At 39.2% G+C, this 27,766-nt stretch overlaps 1 protein-coding gene across 2 annotated transcripts; it reads left to right on the top strand.

Moving 5' to 3' along the window:
- The first annotated feature begins 1,610 nt into the window (after positions 1-1,610).
- Positions 1,611-12,653, top strand: LOC121383344 (alpha-(1,3)-fucosyltransferase C-like). 2 transcript variants are annotated; one of them, XM_041513319.1, is made up of 3 exons: positions 1,611-2,020; positions 6,267-7,437; positions 12,163-12,653. In XM_041513319.1, exons 2-3 carry the CDS (start codon positions 6,319-6,321, stop codon positions 12,220-12,222), a joined length of 1,179 nt encoding a protein of 392 aa, XP_041369253.1. In that variant the 5' UTR covers positions 1,611-2,020; positions 6,267-6,318; the 3' UTR covers positions 12,223-12,653. The 2 variants fall into 2 exon arrangements, with proteins under 2 accessions (XP_041369253.1, XP_041369254.1); XM_041513320.1 differs by lacking the exon at positions 1,611-2,020 and adding an exon at positions 3,413-3,444.
- The last annotated feature ends 15,113 nt before the right edge of the window (positions 12,654-27,766 follow it).

The following is a 27,766-nucleotide window of genomic DNA, read 5'->3' as shown; positions in this document are numbered from 1 at the left end:
CATTTATTATTTAGACCAATATTCCTTTCAATTCATTTCACTTGGGGGGCAGGGCGTAACCCAGTAGTAAAGTGCATCAATCCCCGTATGTTGGTTCATTTCATCCTCTCTGTAGGGTGGTGTATCAGAGGCGGATCTAGTGGGGGGCAGGGGCCCGGGGCCCCCTAAATTTTGCGACAGTTATAATTTTATTATATATTAATTTTCATTTTTTTTTTTACGATCCCCCTTCAAACCTCCCCCAAAGTTCCCTTGGCATTCCGCCTCATGTCATCACCCCCCCCCCCCAATGCATTTTCTTGATCCGCCACTGCGCATATAAAAGATGCCCTCCTGCTAATCGAATAGGGTAGACCACGGAGTGTAGGCAGCAAGTTTCCTCTCAATTATCTGTGTGGCCGTAACAATAATTAATACTCTAATAATAGGCCTTATGCCCTATGACCTTCAATAAAATGTGTTGATTGCGTCGTTAAATGAAACATTATGTGCGTGTGCAGGACATTGTACACAGGAAGGGGGTCTAGAAAGAAAGAAATGGTTTATTTAACGACGCACTCAAACACGTCTTATTTACGGTTATATGGCGTCGGACATATGGTTAAGGACCACACTGATACTGAGGGAAGAAACCCGCTGTTGCCACTTCATGGGCTACTCTTTTCAGCAGCAAGGGATCTTTTATATGCACCATCCCATAGACAGGATAGCACATACCACGGCCTTTGATATACCAGTCCAATAAGCCCACTGACGAGGATCGATCCCAAACCAACCGCGCAACAAGCGAGCGTTTTACCACTGGGCTACGGCTCGCCCCCATGGGATCTAGAATGTGACGAGCGAAGATTTTACGGCGTTCGGGTCATGTTCCTTCAACAAATATATTTTTAATAAAGAAAAATTAAGAAAAACAGGGAGGGGTTTCGATCCTCTCTACACACGCGCCTGAACATTTCTTTCTTTCTTTCTTTTTAAGGGGCGAGATGTACCTCAGTGGTAAAGCGCTCGCTTGATGCGCGGTCGGTTTGGGATCGATCCCCGTCAGTGGGTGCATTGGGCTATTTCTCGCTCCAGCCAGTGCACCACGACTGGTACATCAAAGGCCGTAATATATGCTATCCTGTCTATGGGATGGTGCATATAAAAGATCTCTTGCTGCTAATCGAAAAGAGTAGCCCATGTAGTGGCGACAGCGGGTTTCCTCCCTCAATATATGTGTGGTCCTTAACCATATGTCCGACGTCATATAACCGTAAATAAAATGTGCTGAGTGCGTCGTTAAATAAAATATTTCCTTCCTTCCTTCCTTCCTTCTTTCTTTTTACGCATCTGCTCTATCCAATATTTCCCTGACCCCCCCCCCCCCCCCCCCCGATCCGCCTCTGGCTATATGTATACATGACTAAATTCTCGTTTGAAAAGGTAACAGTCCGAAACGCCCTAGTTAATCACAGTCAGACATGACTCGCCAGTAAATTATTATTTTACGAAGGTTCAAAAATGTCCACGACTGCCCTTGTTTCATCGAACGTGTCATGACTCTGCACGTCAGCCGATCGATACAAATCGCATGGCCGAGATACGACAACAACAAACACACACAAAAAAAAACAGAAGAAGAAAAAAAAACGGGTTTACTGGTCATAGTCAATACTCCACCGCCCCGCTTTATGAATTGCATCGACCGACGGGTTTACACCACGTGTATGGACATCGCAAGTTCCGCACTGTCGGTACAGGACAGCAGGTCGTTGTCTTACAAAAGAAACGAAATAAACAAACACAAAAAGAAAGTATAGCAATATATAAATCCATGTTGTGTCGGGACAGTTTCTACCTTTCTGTGTCAACTGACAACAAAACACTGCGTCTGCTAGCATTTGTTGTTTGCTATTCTATTTTTATACTCGAGGGAGGTAAGGCGGCAGATTTTCACTGCACGGATTCGGAATAATCGACGAGGTGGATGCAGTGACAGGTGGGGATGTTGGCTGCAGGTGTAAATGTTGTTTTACAGGTAGGTCTGTTCTTAGGCGTTGGGGCTCCCATTTTTGGGTATGAGGGTAGGGGTAGGGGTGGGTGGCTAGACTGATTTTTGGCCGAGTTAAACGAAAATACCTGAATCTGGCTTTATAACGATGTGTATTTTCATATTAGCATTAATACCAAACAACTATATATAGGGTTCCAAACGTAAATCGAATCGCAGCGCAATTTTACATGGGATTATGCGATGGAAATACACAGTGAAGCAGGAACGATATCTGGAGTGGAAGGAAAGAAAGAAAGAAATGTTTTATTTAACAGGCCATATAACTTTTATGTTTCTCCACATTTGATAACTGCCCCCTCCGATTTTTTCCCACCCACCCCCGCCACCCACCCACTCACTCCCGTTACCGGCATCTTCGGACGCCTCTGAAAAGAACTAAATTTTATTTTTCAAACGGTAAATTTTCTTTTGGTTTAACGACAACACTAGAGAACATTGATGTTTTAATCATCTGCTTTTGTATGTCAAACATTTGATAATTCTGATACGAAGTGTTAGAGAGGAAACTTGTCTTAACTAAAAAATCCGCTAGAAAAATAATATATTAGCGGTAAGGGATCTTATTAAAGTTATACACTTGCCCACACAGGACAGCACATACCACGACCTTGGATATAATAGTGGTAGGACACTGGTTGGGACTTGAAGAAAAAAAAAGAGTCAGAAAATGGTCCACCAAGCGACTACGACCCTTCGACCCAAGCACCTCAGCCGAGCGCTATACCGAATAATCTATGTCATGTCATGTCATAGGGTTTTACGTGCACATTCAGAACAAGCTGTTGTAGCACACGGCTGTCGTGGGCACAAGAGCCAGCCTTGGCCGGCTCCTCCGTCCATGACAGGAAAGGAATAATCTAGATCCCCTCCTCATTTTATAACGTGTGCCCTTTTTCTCTGTCTGTCTGATGCCCATTCCCACTATAAAACGGGGAAAATTATTGAAACTTAAAAGAAAACTTCTCTTCTTAAACGTTTAAGGAGTTTTAGACTATTAATTATTCAGTTGTCTCCCCCCCCCCCCCCCCAACAAAAATAAATAAATAAATAAATCTAGCACTGGTTCGTTGGAACAAGAAAATGCAATGGCTTATCCAAGGGGAGTCGAACCTACGCCCTACTGCACATCTGATAACCGGTCTCTTATTGCGCAGTGTAACGGACTTTGTTACGAACTTTCGTAACTTTTAAGTGTTTGTTTTAGATACCTGTGATTACCTGTTATGTGTTGCTAACATACGCCAGGTAGAGTTGTCTTTTTGATGAAGTGAAACAGTGAAAGTCGGTCAGATAAAATAAATACAGGTACTGTGTTAACCATGTCCACGTGAAAATGAGTCATTCAGATGCGGTGCTTAGATATTATAGTTGGTTGGAAATCTGCGCAGGTAAGTTCTAGCATGTAGCCTAGGTAAAACGAATATATATTTGATAAGCAGCACCTCAGTCAGGGTTTGTGCCAGAGTGTATAAAGGGTAGAATTACCGTACCCTATATATCTTGGAAATGAATGGAGATATATATATATATATATATATATATATATATATATATATTAGAAAGATTATAATTAAAAGAACTGTTGCTTAAAATGTAACAAAGTACATGGAATGCTGTGTCTAATTTCAAAAGATTTCAAACATATAACCACCTAGTAGGGACACTTATAATCAGCTTTGTTTTTATTACGTACCCTCAAATTACTTTCTGGCAGAAAGCATGTCAGTACATTTTAAACTACGACTATCTGTGTGTATAAAAGATAGTTCGACACTAAAGTCTTCAAAATATGAGAGAGAGAGAGAGAGAGAGAGAGAGAGAGAGAGAGAGAGAGAGAGAGAGAGAGAGAGAGAGAGAGAGAGAGAGAGAGAGAGAGAGAGAGAGAGAGAGAGACAGACAGACAGACAGACAGACAGACAGACAGACAGACAAAATAGACAGACAAAATAGACAGAGAGAGATAGAGATAAAATTAATAATATTTATTTATTTTGCAAAACCTCGGCTGTTTGGTTATTGCGATCCTTTATATGATATATCTGGTTTTAATACGCGAGTACGCGTACACCCATATAAGCTGGGGGAAAACTCGCACATTAAATGTAGAATAATGGCCTGTGAACGTGCAACAGATGCGCTGAAACTAGGAACAACTTGAATAATTGATTTAATAATAAAGGCGCGAGCTAGCAATTTCACAAAACATCGTAAACCCAGTTTTACAGGTAAATGTAACTCTACGACTAAACAACAATTCATATTAATACTAACAGTGCAGTTAAGTAGTTTTGAAGTATGCGTATCTCACGTAGTTTTGAAGTATGCGTATCTCACGTCACTCAATTATTTAATCACCGGCTATTGGCTATTGAAGGGAATCTGCTACATTTTACTATTAGCAACGAGGGATCTTTTATATACACTTTCCCATAGACAGGACAGCACTTAGCACGGCCTCTGATATACCAGCCGTGCGGCATTGATCAAGACGGACCGGCCTCGGTGGTGTCGTGGCAGGCCATCGGTCTACAGGCTGGTAGGTACTGGGTTCGGATCCCAGTCGAGGCATGGGATTTTTAATCCATATACCGACTCCAAACCCTGAGTGAGTGCTCCGCAAGGCTCAATGGGTAGGTGTAAACCACTTGCACCGACCAGTGATCCATAACTGGTTCAACAAAGGCCATGATTTGTGCTATCCTGCCTGTGGGAAGCGCAAATAAAAGATCCCTTGCTACTAATCGGAAGAGTAGCCCATGTAGTGGCGACAGCGGGTTTCCTCTCAAAATCTGTGTGGTCCTTAACCATATGTCTGACGCCATATAACCGTAAATAAAATGTGTTGAGTGCGTCGTTAAATAAAACATTTCTTTTTTTCTTTGATCAAGACGGGGAAAAAACAATTGGTTCGCCAAGGAGATGCAGGAGTGCGCTTTGCAGATTATGATTCAAGGGCCCTTGTACTGTCCTGTCTGTGGACAAGGGCATATAAAAGATTTCTTCTGCTTTTGTGGCGGCGGCGAGTTTCACCCCTCTCTCTCTCTCTCTCTCTCTCTCTCTCTCTCTCTCTCTCTCTCTCTCTCTCTCTCTCTCTCTCTCTCTCTCTCTCTCTCTCTGCCAGTGTCTGTCTCTCTACCAGTGTCTGTCTCTTTCTCTCACTCTCTCTCTCTCTCTGACTTGGCTGGCATAAATTTGCTTTACTAATCGAACTTAAAGCTAACGGGTACTGTGTTCGCATCCCGGTACCGTCGTCTACCCCAGGGTCAATATTAAAGGGTCATTCATAAGCCTACGAGATTGGAGGACAGGACCAAGTCCTCAAATTCTGGAATAAAAAGATAAGAGATATTCGGGCAAAATAAGCTTGCCCGAAACTTTTTCACTGTGCATTTCCACCATTCTACCCACAATATTAGTTGTAACCAATGTAAAAAATGCTTATTGATTCGTTTGGTAGTTATGCTAATGGGAATAAATGTTATCCAGATTCGGGCATTTTCGTTTAATTGGGGCAAAAATCAGTCTCCCTTACCCCCCCTCCCCCCCCCCCCCCCCCCCCCCCCCCGCCCACACAACTGGGAGCCCGTACGCCTATAGGGTCAATGGGGACATCAAGGTCAATAAGCCTTTACAGACCACTAGCAATTGACCATTAACCTGTAGTATTGCACTAGTCCAGATAGATGAAGTTGAAGAACTGTGTGCATGCATGTGTACCCTGTGTTTGTATGTCATGTGCGTCTATGTGTTTGTGTGCGTGTCCAGTAGAGCATGCTCTAACCTGAGAGAGAGAGCGAGAGAGAGAGAGAGAGAGAGAGAGAGAGAGAGAGAGAGAGAGAGAGAGAGTAGACAGATAGAGACGGAGATAAAATTATTAATATTTATTTATTTTGCAGAACCTCGGCCGTTTGGTTATTGCGATCCTTTATATGATATATCTGTGTCCGGTGGTAATTGTTCGTGCATGAACAGTGACTCATAACTGTGTACACTGAAATAACAAGCTTATGGTCAGTAAATATCTAAACGTAATGGAAGATAATACATCTTTCCGTCATTATAGGCATGTATTAGCCAACTGTTCCATTTTGGTCTTGTGAATACCGTTGTGGTTGCTTAGCGATAAAATCCGCTTATACCCAGACTTCTGTTTATGAAAGACAGATTGCAGATGTGATCAGGTTCATTTCTTTTGTCTCTTTAATTTCAGAATATCTGCTTCGAAAGATGCTTCGTGGTGGGATAGAAATACAGTATGATGCATGATGGCCATCCGACTTCCTCTACGAATGCGTAAAAAGTTTCACTATCTTTTACTGGTATCCTGCGTGGTTTTCTCGGGTTTCCTTTTGCTTCCGGTTTGGCGTTGTCCACCGGAAGGATGCTCGAGTCGGACCGGACCTCACATTCGGAAGTTTCCGGAAAGGTCGTGGAGGAACGGCAGCCACAAGACCATCCTCCGCTGGACCGGATTCTTCGGTGACGAAACCTGGGAGAACACCGACGACCGATATCTCCGTGGTTGCAAGGTCAGCACGTGCAGACTGACCAACGACAAGGAGCAGCTCGATAATGCCGACGCTGTCATCTTCCACGCCGGCGCCGTCTTCAACTTCTGGAGGGGAATCACGTGGCCGCCGCGCAGACGTCCGGACCAGGTGTGGGTTTTGCAGAACGTGGAACCCCCGCCACGTGTCCCGCTCAACATGGAAGGCCTCGGCGGCATGTTCAACTGGACGGCGTGGTATCGGCTCGACTCGGACGTTCCCGTCACTTACGGCGGATATCGACGGAAATTCGAGAAGTCTTCGCACAATTTCGCCGTCGAGAGACCCAGACTGGCAGCATGGATGTCCAGCAACTGTTACGACTTCGCGCGAAGAATGCTCATCATTCGGGAGGTGAAGAAACACCTCCTTATGGACTTGTTCGGCAAGTGCGGTGGTAAGAGATGTCCGGAGACGATCTGCAGCGACACGATTTCTGTGTATAAATTCTTCTTCACCATGGAGAATTGCATCTGCAAAGACTACGTCACAGAGAAGTTTTGGGAAGCATTAAGACGCAGGCAGGTGCCAGTGGTGATGGGAGGGGCGCCGTACAAAAAACTGGCGCCGCCTCATTCTTATGTAGATATAAACGATTTCAAAGACATGAAGAGTTTGGCTGATTATTTGATTAAAGTTGGCGAGAACGACGTGGAGTATAATAAATATTTGGAGTGGACTAAGTCGTACGAGATTTATGGCGAGCTAGAGGCTCGGAGAATTTTTTGGTGCGACCTGTGTGAGGCTCTACACGATAAATCACGACCCGCGCAGGTGTACGAGGATCTGAATGGCTGGTTCACAGAAAACCCCGAAACGTGCCCCCAGTGGAGTGTAAGTACCATTTAATTTTTTAATTTTTTTTTATTTATTTAAAAAAAAATTATTTTGCATTAATTAACCATGTCATATTTTGGTGCTGTACAATCATCTTAAGGGACTATTGATGTGCTTAGCATAAGTGTCCAAAAATCTACGACATAGTACATTTGATACATCTTTTTCAGTTCTTGAATGCGTGAATAAATGTTCTGGCGATGTTGACGGTTCGCTTGAATTTGAAGTTGCGTGATCGATACGCGAACGGATAGATGGTTCACGTGAAATATTGTGCCCTGCATCTCAAGCAGATGAATAGCCGATGTATTTTTTTGTGTTGGAGTGTCGTTAAACATTCATTCATTCATTCATTCGTTCTCCACCACGACTGGTATATCAAAGATCGTGGTATGTGCTACCCTGTCTGTGGGATGGTGCATATAAAAGATCCCTTGCTGCTAATCGAAAAGAGTAGCCCATTAAGTGGCGACAGCGGGTTTCCTCTCTCAATATCTGTGTGGTCCTTAACTATTTGTCTGACGCCATATAACCGTAAATAAAATGTGTTGCGTTAAATAAAAACATTACTTTCTTTCATTCATTCTCAATCGGATGACAAAAGATGCGATTAGAAGATATAAGATGTGGTGGATTTAGTTTTTAATTTTTTAATAAGAAACTTATTTTTATTAAAAAATGTTAATTTACCTGTGATGTTTGTATTTTGAACAATACTTAACTCTGTAAGTTTACCATAAATTAGGGGATAAGTAGGGCCTATGTTGTATTCGATCATTTGGCTTTAGCCTATTTCTCAGAAAGAACGCAGCATTAACAAAAACCTATTAATTCATGGTTAGAATAACATATGTTGACGCCTGACAGTCCAGGAGTACCATATGTTGACACCAAAATGTCCATTATTATCACAAGCTGACATATGATTGAACATTGGTATTGTGTTGTTAAAATTTAATATACATTTGCTTTGTTATTACTTTCATGCCTAAACATTTTGTTGCTGAGCTTGTTTTCCCTTGGTGGTTATTGTAATAATAACCTCAGCTTAGGAACAGATCCAGATTAGCAAACGCGTCACGTGCGTCTGTAATTTACTGAAGATGTAAACAAAAATGGCAAACAAATCCCGAGTGAACAAAAGAGTTCTTTTGAAAAGAGTGAAATTACGTTTCGTATGACATAAAATATATTTCAAAAGACGATGTATTTGAGAGCATAATTGGAATGGTGATGGGATTGCGAAAACAAAAAAGGAAATATAGGTTTACATCATCTTTCAGTTAAAATCCGAATTGGAGTTGGTGAATTACACGTATATTTCTGTATTGATTCTTCAACATAAATCAATTCCAGGAATTTTATATTGGCCTGCAGCATAGAATGTTCAATTTAAGTCATGTTTCCTCACCTATGAATTTACCTAATAAAAATATTGACATTAAGTGGTAAAAATATTTAATTGAAAGGTTTTCGTTTCAAAATAATTACTGTATTTATTTACTAAAATAGCAGTGGCATGTTCAAGAATTTGTTTTAGGTGGTTAAAAACCTTTGTACGTCAACTACAGAATTCAATGGTTTGAATTTAGATCATCATTTACTGTTTACATTTACCAGAGTTTGACACCCAATAGTCGATGTACTGGGGTGTTAATAAACATTCATTGATTTATTCATTCATTGGTTTGAAGACCGGCCTCGGTGGCGTCGTGGTTAGGCCATCGGTCTACAGGCTGGTAGGTAATGGGTTCGGATCCCAGTCGAGGCATAGGATTTTTAATACAGATACTGTCTCCAAACCCTGAGTGAGTGCTCCGCAAGGCTCAGTGAGTAGGTGTAAACCACTTGCACCGACCAGTGATCCATAACTGGTCAATAAAGGCCATGGTTTGTGCTATCTTGCCTGTGTGAAGCGCAAATAAAAGATCCCGTGCTTCTAATCGGAAAGAGTAGCCCATGTAGTGGCGACAGCGGGTTTCCTCTCATATGCCCATATGTCTGACGCCATATAACCGTAAATAAAATGTGTTGAGTGCGTCGTTAAATAAAACATTTCTTTCTTTCTTTCTTTTCAATGGTTTGAAACATGTAATAATGAAACTTGACTCCCAAGTTTCTTATTTTATTATTTATTTATTTATTAGTTATTGCGTTCTTTACTTTGTGAGAACCATGTGTCAAGACTGGTTTGTGTATTAAATCAAAATATTCCATTAGTGTGAAACGTGTTTCATTAAAAGTTATGCCTTAGTGATAATTCCCAGACGTCCATTAAATATTTATGTTTTAATCTAAATTTAAATCGGGTAATCATTTAACGTCTGACGTCAAGACGATAACAGATCTTCTATTGTTTGTGGTTTTTTAACGGTGAACTGTCCCCTCACTTTATCTAAAAGCATTGTGCGGTACAGCTGGCTGGTGTCTACAGTTTACTGCGAACAACCTCCATTTGTGAACATCCGCTTTATACTTAGTGTCGGAAATAGAATTAAAATGAGTTTCGTCAATTATTTCTTTCATATTAAACTGACAAGTAAATATTTTGTAAATACCTATTTAATGATACTCTACCTAATTTAGCATTTACTTGTTCGGGCTCTCATTGATGTAAAAGGTGGTGTTTACTCTTGAAATTGAAATAAAGATGTCAGTAAACAGGAGATTTGTTACCTTTATTGGAACAGACTATAACACATTTTGACGATATGTGTCAATTTCATTTACCCTTAAATAAACTTTTAATTTAAAACTGCAAGTTAACTGATTATTTTGAATTGCAGCATAAATTATCAGTTATGACCAGCATATTTAGTGAATATAAATTCAATATAAGTACATTAGAAATTTACACAATATTGCAACCACTTAAAGGTGCTATATTAGAAGTTGTATGTGAACATCTGTTTGTGATAAAGATTCTCCAATAAAAATGTATTTTCTACTAGTAGATAAAATTATTTCCTATAATCATTTATGAGCATATAGTTAAAGCTGTAGTCTTGTAGTTTTAATAAAAAAACATGATTTGCAATAGCTGTCATTGTGCAACTTAGAGATAGCACCTTTAATACCTGTATAATAGATCACAAACTCAGAATGGTTCTTAACAGTTTTGCTCAAAATTACTTATAAATGTCCACAAGTATTGTGTATTGGAGAGGGATAGGCGTAAACCATCATCAGACACAGTCCCTCACATATTATAACAGCAATGAAATTGACATGTTGACCAAATTTGTTTATAGTCTGTTCCAATAAAATGCACAAATCACCTGTTTACTGACATCTTTCTTTTAATTTCAAGAGTAAACACCACCTTGTATATCAGTGAGAGCCAAAACAAGTAAATGCTAAATTAGGTAGACTATCATTAAATAGATATTTACAAAATATTTAATATGTCACTTTAATATGAAAGAAATAATCGATGAAAATCATTTTTATTCTATTTCCGACTTTAGTATAGTACTAGTTCTAATGTCTTTGGTCGTTCAAAATAGTGGGGGGTGTTCGTTTGGGTTTTGGGGGGAATGGTCTGGGGGGTTCAATGGGGCGTTTTGTTGTTCTTTTCAGGGGTTTGGTTTTGCTTTGTATTTGTTTGTTTGCTTGTTTGTTTGTTTGTTTGGGGGGGGGGGGAGTATTTTTATTAAGGTTTTTTTATGTTGATAAGGTGTTATAGGGAGAGTGGAGAGTTGTATGATCGTTTGATGCTTGCCATATTTTTCATAATACTCTTTTTTGTAAGACTACCCAGGGCTTCTAGAATTTTTATAAAATCCACTAGCCGTGGGATCAGTGATTTAAAAAATTTACTAGCTTCAATTAAAAATTCACTAGCCCTACTTTACTTTAAGTTAATAAAATTTTACAAAATAATAGTAATAATCAGATATGTCACCTAAAGAGGGAGATAGAGCTTAAAAACTCTAACATTGAGGAGTTGGTGTAGGGACAGGATATTCATATTTACATAATTGACTTTACTGCATCTTTTGACTTTTGTTTTCACTAGCCGTCGGGCATGGCAATAGTAGTTATTTACTAGCCCAACATTGAATACCACTAGCCATGGGAGTGGGGATACAATAATCTAGAAGGCCTGGTCACTACCATACCCTTAGGGCGGGATTTACCTCATTCGGTTGAGTGCTCGACTGAGATGCTTGCTTCTTGGGATCGAACCACCTTCGGTGAATCCATTCAACTAGCGCGCGACAACTGGTCAAAGGCCGCCGTCTGTACTTTCCTGTCTGTGGGAAAATGAATATAAAAGATCCCTTGCTGCATTAGGAAACATGTAACGGGTTTCCTATGATGACTACTTGTCATGATTACTAAATGTTTGACATCCAATGGCAGATGATTAATTAATGAATGGGCTCTAGCGGTGTCGTTAAACAAACCAACAAAACCATACCATTAACAAATGCATTACGTGAATTGTCGGGATGTTTGTAGGCGATAGTGGGGCTTTACATGGGTAATGTTTTGGGGCGGGGGTGCTTTTGTTTTGTGCTGGTTTTCCTGGTGGGGGGAGTAATATAATGTTTGGGTTTGTTTGGCTTTTTTTTTCTTTCTCGTTTTTGTTGTTGTTGTTGTTTGGGTTGTTTTGTTTTTTTAGGGGGGGGGGGGGGGGGTGTATTATTGTCTCATTAAATAGCTTAGTGAGAAGTAGAAATATGAAATTAATGGTGTTTTTACTTTTGTATTTTTCAGTTACAAAACCAGCTGGGTCGGTGGATAGATGGATTTCTCATTACTTGGGGACTAATGTAGCCCTTTTTGTTCTTTGGTGCTAACTGGAATGCGGTGAAGCGCAAGAAAGAACCATGCCTGCTTCTAATCAAACTGTCAATCAGTGTTACTTATAGAAAGACCTCAAAACCACTGTTCCCCAGATAGACAATAAATTGGATCGGGAGTGAGGTTGAGGTATACGTCAACCTTCCTAGAAAAGGGGCACGGTAAAGTAGTCCACAGCCGACTCTGTTCTCAGATTATCACGAATTGTAGCCACACAGTTGGTCTCTGGTGCACTGGGGCATTTTATGAAAAGTGTTAGCATACGTTGTCAAATACAAATACCGGCCTCGTTGGCGTCGTGGTTAGGCCATCGGTCTACAGGCTGGTAGGTACTGGGTTCGGATCCCAGTCGAGGCATGGGATTTTTAATGCAGATACCGACTCCAAATCCTGAGTGAGTAATCCGTAAGACTCAATGGGTAGGTGTAAACCACTTGCACCGACCAGTGATCCATAACTGGTTCAACAAAGGCCATGGTCTGTGCTATCCTACATGTGGGAAGCGCAAATAAAAGATCCCTTCCTGCTACTCGGAAAGAGTAGTCCATGTAGTGGCGACAGCGGGTTTCCTCTCAAACTCTGTGTGGTCCTTAACCATATGTCTGACGCCATATAACCGTAAATAAAATGTTTTGAGTGCGTCGTTAAATAAAACATTTCTTTCTCTTTTTTTCTTTTTTTTTCATTGTGCTGGTGTCAGGCATGGCGGCATCCAACGTGTTTGAACGTTAACTGGTTGGTAAAGCACGTGTCAAAGGTCATTGTGTCATTAGCTGTACTGGACAATAATATACGGATAATACGGTGACATTTTGGCCCGCCATTTGACACGTGTTTACATCTACAGAAGGTTCAACCACGTCTGTCTTGGCACGGGGCTGGACGTAGCCCAGTGGTAAAACATCTACCTGATGTGCGGTTGATTTAGGATCGATCACCTTCGGTGGGCCCGTTGGACTGTTTCTCTTTCCAGTGAAAGGTGTGTGAAAGGTCGTGGTATGTACTGCCCTGTCTGTGGGATGGTGCATATAAAAAAAATTCCATGCTACTAATGGAAAAATATAGCCGGTTTTCTCTCTAAGATTATAATGTCAAAATTCCCATATATCTGACGTCCAGTAGCCGATGATTAATAAATCAATGTGCGCTTGTGGTGTCGTTAAATAAAACAAACTTAACCTGTCTTGGCAGGGTTTTATCCAGGCGTTTTATGGTAACGAATTAGGCCCCTTGCCAGAAGCAAACGGTACTGATAATTCCCAATATAGTGTGTTAATATTCTTGTAAACATGTCTCTTTTGATAAGTTTGCTGCATTGTAAGATGTTTCCGACTAATAAAATATTTCTACGATTAAACTTATTAAATATATTGTCTTGTTTAGAATATCAGTGTCTGTATATTCAGTGTGTTTCTGGTCGTCTTAATATTTATAAGAGGCCCAAACGGGATTTTGTCTTCAAATAATTTCGTAGGTACGAAAAAATTATATTTTAGGAAATAAAATGAAATTTAATCTACTAAAAATATTAGAACGATCAGAAACACGTTTAATATACAGCCATTAATATTTTATGGAGAAAAATATATTTGATATTTAATTACAATCGTTGAAAAGTCTCTGTTAGTCGATAACATCTTTAAAATTATAGCAAACTCAGGAAAGTCCCTTTAACAATGATGCATTGCATCATTCAATTGCCGTTTAAACATCCAATGTATGATTAAATCGCACTAATTTGCCCAATCCCTGGAATCCTATCAGCCATGGAACCCTGCTGATAAACTCCTGGATAAATCTCTGTTTGGGCACAACCTCCATATCTCTGGAAATGTATTCATTGACGGGTTAAACGTTGTGCTTCAGTTTGACGTGTAGATATTGTTTTAATCATGATGGGCATTTTATCATGACCAAGAAATGGTGGCGACGGATACCCGCCCCCCCCCCCCCCCACACACACACACACACACGCGCGCGCACATACGCACACATGCACCTCCGTTCCTGTGTTCATGATAGTAGTGTCCGACGCCATATAACCCTAAATATAATATGTTGAGTGCGTCGTTCCTTCCTTCATGATAGCAGAAACACGTGTGTGTGTGTGTGTGTGTGTGTGTGTGTGTGTGTGTGTGTGTCTGTATGTGTTAGTGTGTGTGTGTGTGTGTGTGTGTGTGTGTGTGTGTGCGACGCACTGCGTGTGCGTGCATGTGTCTATGTCATGTGTGCGCGTGCGTTGTGTTTATTATATTAATGAACAAATTCAATGGAACTGTTTTATTTATTAGTGCAGAAAAGATCCGTTATATATTATTATAATTACAAACTTTCCGAATTTATACGATTTACTGTATTCTGATTGGCTGACGTCACTAAAAAAACCAAGCGTTATCCTTCCATAAACCTCATAAAAATACGTCATCACGGAAGACCAAGATCAATTGAAACTATTTTTAGCTGGATGGGCGAGAAGCCCAATGACCCAGTTCGGTGATCATTTTAAAAATAGAACAAGGAAGTGACCTGTTTTCTCGATTAAAAAAATAAGGGAAACTGGATGAGATATTCATGTTATAAATAAATAAAAAATTACAATATTTTTTTTTTTTTTTTTTATTCTGTTAAAATAAAATCCCAAAACATACAATAGTATGTATACATGTATTCCTACGCTTATTTACAGAACATGGCTGATGGTAAGAACGAAAGAAATAATTTTTGAGTGTTTTAAGGTACACTTCTTGTACTGTTTGTAATTATAAGAATTGTTTCTCATTTTTTTAGGAATTTATCGATGTATAAAAGTCACAAATGTAGTATAAAATCGCTTCGCTACGCTACGCGATTTTATACCATTTGTAACTTTTATACATCGATAAATTCCTAAAAAATGAGAAACAATTCTTATATAAACATCTGTGCCGGCATCCTGTGGTGATGAACTGCTTAATAATGTGTCCAAAACACGTGCCTGTTAAATGAAATGTATATGAAAATATATATGAATATTTATAATTCATCATGTGACTTGCATTGTTTACATTATATATCGTCGACAGCGTATCACAAATGGCAGCTAATGGGCATTAAGGTTGTACCCTGAACAACCAAGACTAATAGCTTTTGTTTAATATTCACCTACCCATAACTACCTGTATGTTGTTTAATCTGTCTATTCCTTTGTCATACGAAGTTTGTTTTGTTTAACGACACCACTAGAGCACATTTTGGTTGAACGCAGCCCTGGGGTATTGTAAAAGGCTATGAAAGGTTCCACTTTCAATTTACTATTTATGAGGGAAATGTTAATAGTTTTCCTATGTATGGGTCATACTTTGGTTGATGTACTGCTTTTGGTTGATATATTGCTATTAACATGGGGGTACTATGTGGTATAGTACAACTTATATAATGATTTAATATGATACGTTTCTTCATCGAGTTTATTCAGATGGGTTTTTTATATTATTATTGATTTTGTTTTCTAAGGTGAAGGACATAGCCCAGTGGTAAAGCGCTCGCCTGATGCGCGGTCGGTCTAGAATCGATCCCCATCGGTGGACCTATTGGGCTATTTCCCATCCCTGCCAGTGCACAACGACTGGTATATCAAAGGTCGTGGAATGTGTTATCCTGTCTGTGGAATGGTGCATATAGAAGATACCTTGCTACTAAAGGAAAAATGTAGCGTGTTTCCTCTTTAAGACTATAAGTCAAAATTACCATTTGTTTACATCCAATAGCCGATGATTAATAAATCAATGTGCTCTAGTGGCGTCTTTAAACAAGAACAAGCTTTAACGTTTTCAAGGTGAAATAATAGGGTAGGTAGTTTGATACATTTGTTGTTTGTTTCCTTTGGTTGATGTTGTTGAATGTAACTAATAAAAAAATCATTTCTTCTTTTTCTTCTTTTACGAAAAAACGTTTAGGGTCGGCAAAAAAATAGTGTCGGACGGGAAACCGTAAACAAACCATTTTTGGCATTACTTTTTCGTTAATACACCCGTTGGAGAAAACACTGATCTGTGATATCCCACAACTATGTCCTACATGTGTGAGTTCGATTTACAGTTGTCTGATTGATTGCTCCAGTCGGCATACTTATTTTTTTATCGATTTATTCTTCTAAAATATTCACATATTATGGGGGCCATCTTAAAATCCAATATGGCGAATAGTTGACCTACTTTATATGCACAATTGGATTCTCAACAGAAGAATACAGGCTATTAGGTCATAGGGCTTTACGTGCACATTCAGAGCAAGCTATTGTAGCGCACGCCTGTCCAGGACAGGAAAGGTGGGGTGAGAAGGAGGAGGGGCCGCCTGCACTGGCAGGTGCAAGGGAGCACCAGCAGCCCGACCGTGGTCGGTAACAGGCGGGGGGTGGGGGGGAGGTAGTGGTGCTGTGGAATTTTGAGAAAAGGTGCGCAATTTTGATTAATAAAATTTGGCGCAATTTTGAGCAGTCGGTCAAAAAAGAAAGATCGAGAGCTGACATAGGCTTTGATTTTAGTGAGTCGAGAGTAGTTCATTAATTACACCTATTTGATGCTGGGGTGTCTCCCTCGGGTGCCTATAAGGCTCTTAGAAAGGGCCTGGCCGCTTCTGGTCGTGGCATGACAACCCAGGGGAGACTCGTGCACTTTGTGTATATACACCGGTAGGTAAGGCGCCGCGATGTTGTCCCGGGGTTTTCCTTGGTCTTGTCTTCTTGAGGGCGTCCTCTTCAGTGTCACCAAGTGCCCAAGTAGTCCACCAGCAGCAAGTATTTGGGATTGGGTTAGGGGAGGCCGGTATTCTTTTGTCCAGCTCCTTATTAAGAGTACGTGCTGGCCCATTAATTGTGGGCGGGTGCATTGTTATCATTAGTCAATGCACTCTATGTACTGTTGCAGCTGTGTTTGTAAAATCCTAGTTTGGTGTTAAGGTTGTTCCTAATGTCCTAAGTCCCTACTCTAGTGTAAACCAACGGCTAATCAAAGCCCCACATCCCCCATCCTTGGATTATAATGAATACAAAGGGGGGGGGGGGGTATACTAGCCGAGTTATCTAATTTGAAGGGTGTTCCCTTATAGTGTAGGTATTGGTTAAAAAGCCTAGTGCTTAACATATGTTATTGGTAGCAAAAACAATTGTCTATTAGGCAATAAGGCAGATAACAGATGTTAACAAAAGTTTATGTAGGAAACTGTATACATGTCGTGACTAATAGGAAGTTTCCTCGCTCCCATCCAAGATCGCCCTGACTAAGGTTTTAACACTCGTCTGAGATAAAGATTGCATGGCTGGTAATATCTAATAAGTTAAACTTACTTAATTTCTATCTGGTTTTCAATTTTCTTATCTGCATGTTCGTCTAGAACCCTAAATAACTGACCTTATTTTGCTGTAATAGAGCTTGAATTTATTAATACATAGTGCAGGTGCAGAAGGCAAAGTCGTGAAGATTATTTACAGTATTGCGGTGTCCAATTAAGCGATTAACCACAGCAAAAAAAAAGAATTAATGCATTTATAGGTATATACAAAGTATAACAGCTATTTAATTATATGATAATAGAGTATAGTCGTTCTTCAATTAATAATAATCTGCTGTCCCCCCCCCCCCCCCCCCCCCCCGTCATTGATTCCCCGGGATGGAGTGCATAATCGAAGGTCGAGTGCATAGGGTCGTTGCTCCATCCGAGGGACGTACAGGCGGTGGATGGGGGGGGGGGGGGGGGGGGGGAATTGTTTTTGTTTTTTTAGTTACGGTCAACCGTCACTAATTCGATTGTTTTTGTTAACCATCCTACCGTTGACACACACACACACACACACACACACACACACACCCCCACCCCCCATCCCCGGAGTGGAGTGCATAATCGAGGTCGAGTGCTTAGGGTCGCTGCACCATCCAAGAGGTGTACAGGTGGGACGGTGTTACGTGTGGAAGAAGAAAAAAATAACAAACAAACAAAAACCAACCTATATTTGTAATTGTAGGCATACGTCATTAAATTGCTTGTTAAACATCCCGCCGTTGGTCCCCCGGGCTGAAGTGCATAATCGAGGTCGAGTGCTTAGAGTCGCTGCTCCATCCGAGAGACGTACAGACGGGCGGTGTTATCAGCAATACCTAATTGGCCCAGGACTCTGCATCTACCCCACTCCGCAAGAAGGACGTTAGATTACAGCGCCCGAGCCAAGTTCTTAATTTGGTTATTGTCTTGCACTACGAAGACTTTTCTAATTTATTTTAAGGTGTCAGTAGCCCATTAAGGTTGCTACCGTTCCCCATCCCGCCAGCAATCAATCGGGTTGGAGTTCATATTCAAATGTAGGGTCGCTGCTCCGTGTCAGTTGAACGCTAGCGGGGCAAGGTGGTGGTAGCGTCTAAAGTTTAGGCTTGGTGAACTGGACTAAGTGAAATATATAAGACGAACCAACAAACCGGTTTATACCTAAATTTAAATTTACTAAAGCACTAGGCTTTTTAACCAATACCTACACTATAAGGGAACACCCTTCAAATTAGATAACTCGGCTAGTATAATCCCCCCATCTCCTTGTATTTCATTATAATCCAAGGATGGGGGATGGGGGGGGGTGGCTTTGATTAGCCGTTGGTTTACACTAGAGTAGGGACTTAGGACATTAGGAACAACCTTAACACCAAACTAGGTTTTTACAAACACAACCGCAACAGTACATAGGATGCATTGACTAATGATAACAATGCACCCGCCCACAATTAATGGCCCAGCACGTACTCTTAATAAGGAGCTGGACAAAAGAATACCGGCCTCTCCTACCACGACGCCATCAAGGCCGGTTTATTCGGTCTCTGTCTAGGTCACTTGTAAACGCTGCCATTCTTTCACCTGATAACGGATAGAGAACAAAGAAGCTTTAGACATATGGAAAGGGAGCCAGGTTGTGCACATTGATGGATTCTTCTAGTATGTCTCCCTGTGTGTCGGAGTGCAGACCTCCCCACAGTGTGCTATGACAATTAAAATCTCCAACAAGAATTAGATTATTGTTTGGATTTACAGGCCTTCTACTAGAATACGGTGGCCCGATGCCCGAGGCTAGTGTTTTTTGGATTCGGGCCAGTAAAGGTTACTTTGTGCAATCCTGATGGCAAGTGGTTAAAAAAAAAAAAAAAAAAAAAAAAAAAAAAAAAAAAAAAAACCAGCTACAAGTCACTTTTTTCGATTTGCTATCACATGCAATATTTCACTAACAAATAGTTGGCCACCAGTAATCTCTGACCCATCCATGACATCAATATACCTACTGATATAACTTTATTAAAGTTATAAAGTGTAAACGTTGGAAAAACAAAAGTTCATTGTTTTTCCGCCATTTTGTTTTTTACACTGGAAGGTTGCATGTCACTATTTACAAATACTTTAAATGTGTAAACTATTAATTTAATTTATAAAATATGACATAAATTGCAAAAAGGTTTTTCAAAAAGCTTAGGAACACAGTATCATGAAATAGATAAATTTAACAAAGTACCTAAATTAAAAGATTACTAATATGGTGTGTGTATGTTGGAGGGGGGGGGGGGGGGGGGGGGGGGTAAGCCTTAAACTGCAATACATGTACACTTTATGCTAATAAAGGTTCTTAATTGTTTCTTTTCTCGTTTTTGTTTTTTGAGTGGGTGGGTGGGGGGTGGAGTTCCCATTCATAAGTAAATAATGCTGTTAATTGTAATATCTCGGTAACATGGATTATTTTTTATAACTTAGGTGGTTTTAGTAGAAATACTTATTTTAAAATTTACGGTACGGTAACTTTATTCTAAACTGACTATTTTTCTCAACAAACCATAAAGCATGCCCAATGAGCCTATCTGTTGTGTAAATTGACAAATTGATTAAACATGATCTCAGTATGAAAAATGAACATTAAAAAGTTAATTATTTTAATTTACTGGGTTTTTTTGTTTTATCAACAGTTAAAATTGGGCAAGTGAATGTTTCACCACGGCCAGTGATTTTCAAATCCACTGGCCCTATGGCAAGAGAATTTTCGAAATATTCTAAAACCCCTGCGGATTTATGAGTTTATTGTAATCTCTTAGTGTTAGTTGGTTATGGGCTGTTCCTGGCGGGCTATAAACATTAATGACGTCAATAGGCATTTTATCATTTTGTATAGTAAGTCGTAGAACTTCTAAGTTGGTATTTATAGATTCATATTTGATTTCGGTATGAGGTATGGTATTTTTAATTAATGTGGCTATTCCACCTTTAGTGGTATTATCTCTATTTTTATAGTATTTAGTATATCCTGGAATTTTAAATAATTTATTTTTTATTTTTATCTTTGGTGCCGATTCCTAGCCAAGTTTCTTATAGGCAAATTATATCTGGCTTGATGTTGCTAGTGCTAATTAGTTGACTGAGTTCAGCATCATGTCCCATTGAATGGAGGCCTTTAGCGTTCCATTGGAGAACGTTAAGGCCCTTATTTACTGTGTTAATATTATTAGTGGGAGCGTGTGGAGACGTATCTCCAATTACGCAGACCCGAAATTATGGTTGATGATATATATTGTTTAGTTTTAGCTTTAGTTTTTAGAGGTTACTAGGCTGGATTTAATATTATATATTTCCTGAACTAGTTCGATGATAGTTTTGAGTTCTCTAACCTGAGTTTGGTCAGTAGTTTTAAGTTTGTCGGCATATGTAATTGATTGAGTTACTGTTTCTGATTTAGAAAAAGTAGGTCTGCTTTGCTTAGTTTGACTAATTGGAAGAAGCTGATGTTGGCGACCATTGATGATGATGTGCATGTCGCCGGTGGTGTTGGTTGATATAAGAACATATCCATTTGACCATGTGGTGGCATCGTTAATTTCAAGGTGGGGGTTATCAGTTTTGAGAGTGGCTAGAGCTGTGGCCTGAGGTGGAAGTGGGTGAAGTTTGGCTAGCCACTTGTTGGTAAGGTTCGGTGGAGCGGTTGGGTTGGAATGGATGTTAGTTGGTGGGGTAGGGGTGTGCTGGCTTGGTGGTTGGCTATGCTGTTGTGGCTGGTGCTTCAAGCTACCAGTGGTCTTGATGGTCACTTCTTTATAAAATGGTCCAGGGGACAGTGAGGTGTTGTTGTTAGTGGCTGGGTTCACTACCTTATTGAGCACTTTGGTGGTTTTACTGGTTATCTTGACTCTTTTTTTTTCTGATTGAATGGTTTTGGCTGGTTTAGATTTGAAGAAGTACTTTGCTGTGATTGATTTGGCAGCTTTGATGGAGCTCCTAACTTTTCTTTTGCTAAGTTTCTTATTCGTTATCGTTTTGAAAGAGGAGCTGGCCGATTTTTCAAAGCTAAAACCGGTTTGTTGGTTCGTCTTATCTGTTTTGCTAAGGTGCTTTGCGGTGGACGTCGTGCTGTCACTAATGTCCGCGCTGGCTTGTTGTTTACTGAAGGTGAACGGTGTCTCTGCGGCGGACGTTGTGCCTTCGCACGGTTCCGCACTGTTGATGTTATTTTCTTTGTCAATTAGCATCATGGTGACGGGCGCTGCGCCGTCAGTTGGGTCCGCCTGAGTGGCTTTGTCTATTGTATCTTATTTCCTTTGGCCTTCGCAAAGTTTAGCGATTTCCTGGCTGGGTTTTGACTAATTTCCTTTTTGATAACTGAATGTATGTTTTTGCTGGCTCTCTTACTTTGTCTGTAGTCGGTGGTGCTTAAGGCCTTTGTCAGCTGTTTCGGGTTTGCACTAGTAAACATGTTTTTTGTCCCCGAGGCCGCGTGTACCAGCGCAAGCCAACTGCCAAAGGGGTTAACGTGCACATTCAGAGCGAGCTGTTGTAGCGCATGCCTGTCTTGGGCACAAGAACCGGTTCCTCCGTCCAGGACAGGAAAGGTTGGGGAGGTGAAGGCACAGCAATCCAACCGTAGTTGGTAACAGGCGGGAGGTGGTATGGTGCTATGTAATTTGGAATGTCCCATAGGATTAAGCCAAAGAGAAATGGTGCGCATTTTAATGAAGGAAATTTGGCGCAATTTTGATTGTCGTTCTAATGTGAATGGTAGAGAGCTACGTATAGATTTGGATTTTAGTAGGCCGAGAGTAGCTCGTAGTTCAGACCTCGTGTAACTTTTTGCTGTTTTATTGAGGCGTATGGGTCCTGCCTTTTTATCTAAGGCTAGTGGCTGGAATCTATTTTTGGTATCACCTCAGGGCATCGTTTTCGTCTACGGTAATTTCTTGGCTAAGGTTGAGGGAACTCTTTGGTTTGGAAGAGCTCCGTGGGGTGGAGACGCCTGTTTTAGTGACTGATTTGGACGCTAATAGGAGGGCGGATAAGGCATTAGCTTGGGTGTTAGCAAATTCTACCTTAGGGTCAATGGCTGGGCTGTTGGCTGACCCTACAACATGCCCCTCCAAGACGGGGCTGCGTGGATCAGTGTTCGTGGTTGTGGTCCTAGATATGGGGGTTGATGGGGGGGGAGGGGTAGGGATTTTAGGGTCCGTCCTAGCGTTGTCGGTTGTAGTTTGGAGTTCTACATGGATGTTACAATTCTCAAGAGAGTCTGAGTTAGGTCCATTACCCTGACTGTCAGAGGATCCGGTTATGGCTTCCATATTTGGTTTGGTTGGTTATGAGTGAGAACTAGTTCTAGGGATGCTATGGATAGAAATAAGATTACTAGGTACTAAGTTAATCGCAAATAAGATGTACAGTAAAGAAGATATAGTTTATTCTGAAATAAAATGCATAAAATATGGAGAACGATTTAACTAAAGTAACTAAGTAATTCAATAACTATCAGTAACTATCGGTAAAAGAAGATGGCCTACCTTAGTCCTATGTTCAAGAACAGCACATAAGTCCTTGAATTCGACCATGATTTACTCCTACCAGTATCAATCCGATTGTGATATGCTATTGTTATGATCTTGCATACTGGCATTGGTGCTAAACTCAATGATTTTCTGAAAGCATAAACGAGTCCATTGATAATTAGCCTTGAACGCTTGACCAGAGATTATTGTCTAAGGTCAACATTTATCAAAAACGTAATTCACTATTGTTTGGTATCTGCGTATACCTTTTACAGTATATATGAAGTATCAATAAAATACATTTTAAAAAATTTACCCGTTTTTAATATATTCGCAATAAAAAGTCGCCTTTTTCCCATCGCTTGCCAAAACGCCTGTCGACTCGAAGAGCCAAGTCACGTGACCCCATGACGCGCAAACCGGCATAACTTGAAAGTATGATTAGCAGCCTTTCAGACATTTTTAAAACGCGAAAATTTTATTATATTGAATTGAATTGTATGGAGAGGAAATGTTTTATTTAACGACGCACTCAACACATTTTATTCACGGTTATATGGCGTCAAACACCCACCCCGATCAAACCTTTTTTTAAAACTATTAAATTTTATAAAATCATATATACACTTTGTCATAATGAATAAATTCAACATACAAAACAGATGTCGAAATTATAAAATAGTAAAGGCAAACCTGTCCTAGCGGATGTTTAATGTATATGCATTCATAATAAGAGTCGACCTGTCCTACACACCAAGCGGCCACTTAAACTGGATCCCTAAGTCTCCTAAGTGCCCGTGTTAAGCGGCCACTGTAAATTTCAAGTTCACCGTATATCATGAATAGTGGGGTTCCTTTCCTTACTGGTAGGATGTGTTTTAAAATTTAATATTAATAGCTTCAATAATATCAATATTTTCATAACCCCATATTTCACATCCATATAAAAGAATCGGGACAACCATGGAATCAAATAATTTTAATTTACATTCAACTGATAAGTTATTGTCTTTAGATTTTGATAGGATAAAGTGCATTGCTTTTGTCGCCTTTTGTGTTAGCAGTTTTATTGTTATTTTAAACTTATTTAGTTTGGTAAAAGTTAACCCTAAATATTTGTACTCTTTTACGTTTTTGAGTGTTTGGTTTCCTAATGTAAATACCTTCTTGTAGTCATTAACAGTACCATTAAAACGTATTATTTTAGTTTTATTTACCTTAACTTTAAGTTTCCATTTATTGTTAAAGAAATCTAACATATCATTATCTATGTCGTAAAATATGTCTATGTCTGTGTCAATTATAGTGTAATCTGGAAAACATTTAGTTCTAGCATTAAAATCATCTAAGAATAAAAGTGGGCTGTGTTGTTCTGTATTTTTAGTAATTTCATTATCAATTTGGTCAAATGTATCTTCTTTATAATAAGGGGATCCAATAGGGGGGATGTATACAACACCAATAGTAAGTTTTTCACAAAGGCCTGTCGTTTCTGGAGGAATGCTAAACCAAGACACCTATTCAGAATTACTTGTAACATTAAAATCTATAGTAGATGACAGTTCATTTTTTATACCAATGGCTATTCCGCCAGATGGACATAATCTTTTTCTCCGGTTATTCAAAACGAATGTGTAGCCTGGTAGTAATGTTGACATGCAGTCGGTTTGATCTGTTTTTTGTTTCAGTAAGACAGAGAATGTCATACTTGAATACAAATTCTACAAACTCAGGAATTTTAAGTTTACTTCTGAGTCCACACACATTAATACTGAGAACGGTTAATTTAGTATTTTCAGAAACTGTCACAAGAGGCTAATGGTTTGGGGATGTTGTGGTCTTTTTTCTTAGCTACACAAGGCTGATCAATTTGGACAGTGCTAATAGGAGGTGAGTCAACAGTTGTATAGGAGATAGGAGCTGTATGTACATTTGAGGTATTAACATTACATGATTTGATATATGGACTATCGCAATGAGTATCAACTTATGTGGTACTATCTGAAGGTATGTATATATTTGTTGTGCTACCACAAGATGAATTAACATATATAGGCAACATATTAACCATAGTTAAAGAAACATTTGTACTACTATAACATGGTGGGTCAATATATGCTGGTAAATTATTACCCGTTTGTGGATATACATTTCAAGGTAAAAATACATTTGTACTACTATAACATGGTGGGTCAATATATGCCGGTAAATTATTATCTGTTATTGAGTATACATTTGGAATATTATCACAGGGTGGGAGAACATTTATACATGAAGTATTAATAGGGGGTAAATATAGGCTTGTAATATCAGTACTATCTCCAGGTGAGTTGATATTTGTAGTATTTACTGATGGGATACAACCAATTTAGTTACTACTATAAGTTGAATCAACATATGCATTGTTTACAAATTGTATGTGGAGATATGTGGGACTCTCAGGCAAGTCAACATGAGCACTATTAACACAATCTAAGTCAACATTTTCACTGTTTGCACATGGTAAATCAACATTTGCACTATTAACACAATCTAAGTTGACAATTTCACTATTTACATATGGTAAGTCAACATTTGCACTAAGTCAACATTTTCATTATTTACACATGGTAAATCAATATTTGCACTAAGTTAACAATTTCACTATTTACATATGGTAAGTCAACATTTTCACTATTTAGACATAGTAAGTCAACATGTGCACTATTAACACAATCTAAGTCAACATATTCACTATTTACACATGGTAGGTCAACATTTGCACTATTAACACAATCAAAGTCAGCATATGCTCTATTAACACATGGTAAGTCAGCATCTGTAGTATTATTAGTAATAGTATTAGAAGTATAGTTTATGTTTGTCCTGCTTATACTAGGTAAGTCAACATTTGTGGTAGTACATGTATATGTTGGTGGGATTACATAGACTTTACCTTCACACAGTAAATCAGCAGGTTTGGTACTGTCATTTGTAAAATGCATTAATACCTGTTGCATCGTTTTGAGTCGACTTCCTAGGTAAACATTTTCAGGAGCAGCCAATTTTCATGTTCCCCGGTAATTAGGACACCACAGAAAATGTTATGAAATAATCGCGCCACTTTGAATGCTTAACAAACAATGAACAACACCTGTTGTAACGGGTGTAGGTAGCAAGATAAATAGTAGTATTATTTGTATGTGTTCATACCTGCATTGCATCATACCGATCTGTCTAAGACAATAAATCCAGATCCCTATTTTATGTGATATTAATCAATAAAATAATGTTATTAAATGCGTTCTGATCTGAACACATATTTTTATTACAGTCAAATGTTAATATCCCACTTTCAAAAGTCGGGACTGAACCTGTGTCCTGCTTCTCACAGGTAGGTAGGTAACGAGGTTAGCGTGCTTATATACCACTTCCTCACCAAGCGAGGTACCATTAGAGTAGATGTACAAATGTGTCAAGACCAAAATGTCCGAACTAGCGTCTGCTAAGAATCAGCTGTTTTTCGAACAATCATTCTCTGCTGTCGGCATGTTGACCTACTAATAGAACGCCTGATGCTGAGCAGTGGGTCCCCCCCCCCCCAAAAAAAAAAAAAAAACCCCACATAAAAACAACAACAACAAAACAAACCAAAAAAAAGTCACTTTATTAATAACTGGGATGGTATTTTTTTTTTTTTTTTTCATACTGTAATTTTTATGTATTTGTTTTATATACTGTCTATTAATAATTTGCCATGATCGTGGACCTTTAAACGGCCGGCAGGCAAAGTTTAAGTCAGTACACACATTGCTATTAAATGATGTCAAGGTTGACCGACCTTCAGTGCGCATGGCTAAACATGTTGACAGAACAGAACAGAATTTATTTACACTCTGGCCGTTCAGCAACGGCATAGGAGGGCTACATAATATAAAGGAACATATATATATATATATATATATATATATATATATATATATATATATATATATATATATATATATATATATATATATATATATACACATGAAGAATTTGGGATTTACAATATAAATGTATATATGTACACACATTCACTTCACAATATACACATGACAAGATGGTGGTTGACAATATATGCAGTAAATAAGTTATTTTCCAGTATAAACAGTACAATCCTTAAATACTGTTAGTTTGGGTGCATTTTGAGCGTTTAAAGATATTAGTAATAACATTTATTAATTTTGATAAATTCTTTAATACACTGATTCGTTTACTGTTCATGAGTTGTTTGAATTTGAAAGTAGTATTTGGTCGTGTATAATAATATGGATGTAGAAACTGGACCTTGGAATCATGAAAATATTTACAGACGAAAATATAATGGTATTCGTCACCAATGTCTATTTCATCACATAGGTTACATAGCCTGTCTTTCTTAGGTATGTTATTCCAGCGTCCAGTTTCAATAGGCAAATAGTGATTAGATAATCTGAATTTAAAAATAATTGTCCACATCTTTTCAGGGATACTAGTAAACTATTTTTTCTAGACTGAGGTGTTCTTTGTAATATCTGTATGTAGTGCCTTTCGATGAGAGTTCTATTTCGTTACTCCATGTTTGTAAATATTGGTCATATTGTCTGTTTTTTATTTGTTGAGAGAGGACCTTAACTGATACAAAAGATTGGGAAAGCCAGACATCGCTCATTCCTAAATTATTCAGGATATTTTTTACTGTAGTGATCCAGTTA

This window comes from Gigantopelta aegis, chromosome 10 (assembly GCF_016097555.1).
Source record: "Gigantopelta aegis isolate Gae_Host chromosome 10, Gae_host_genome, whole genome shotgun sequence".
NCBI classification, from domain to species: Eukaryota; Metazoa; Mollusca; class Gastropoda; order Neomphalida; family Peltospiridae; genus Gigantopelta; species Gigantopelta aegis.
This window is presented reverse-complemented; position numbering and strand designations above follow the sequence as displayed.

Bases quoted from the DNA above. Each gene is read 5' to 3' on its own strand.
- LOC121383344 (XM_041513319.1), top strand. From the start codon at position 6,319: ATGATGGCCATCCGACTTCCTCTACGAATGCGTAAAAAGTTTCACTAT. The intron at 7,438-12,162 runs GTAAGTACCATT...TGTATTTTTCAG, and splicing joins AAACGTGCCCCCAGTGGAGT to TTACAAAACCAGCTGGGTCG.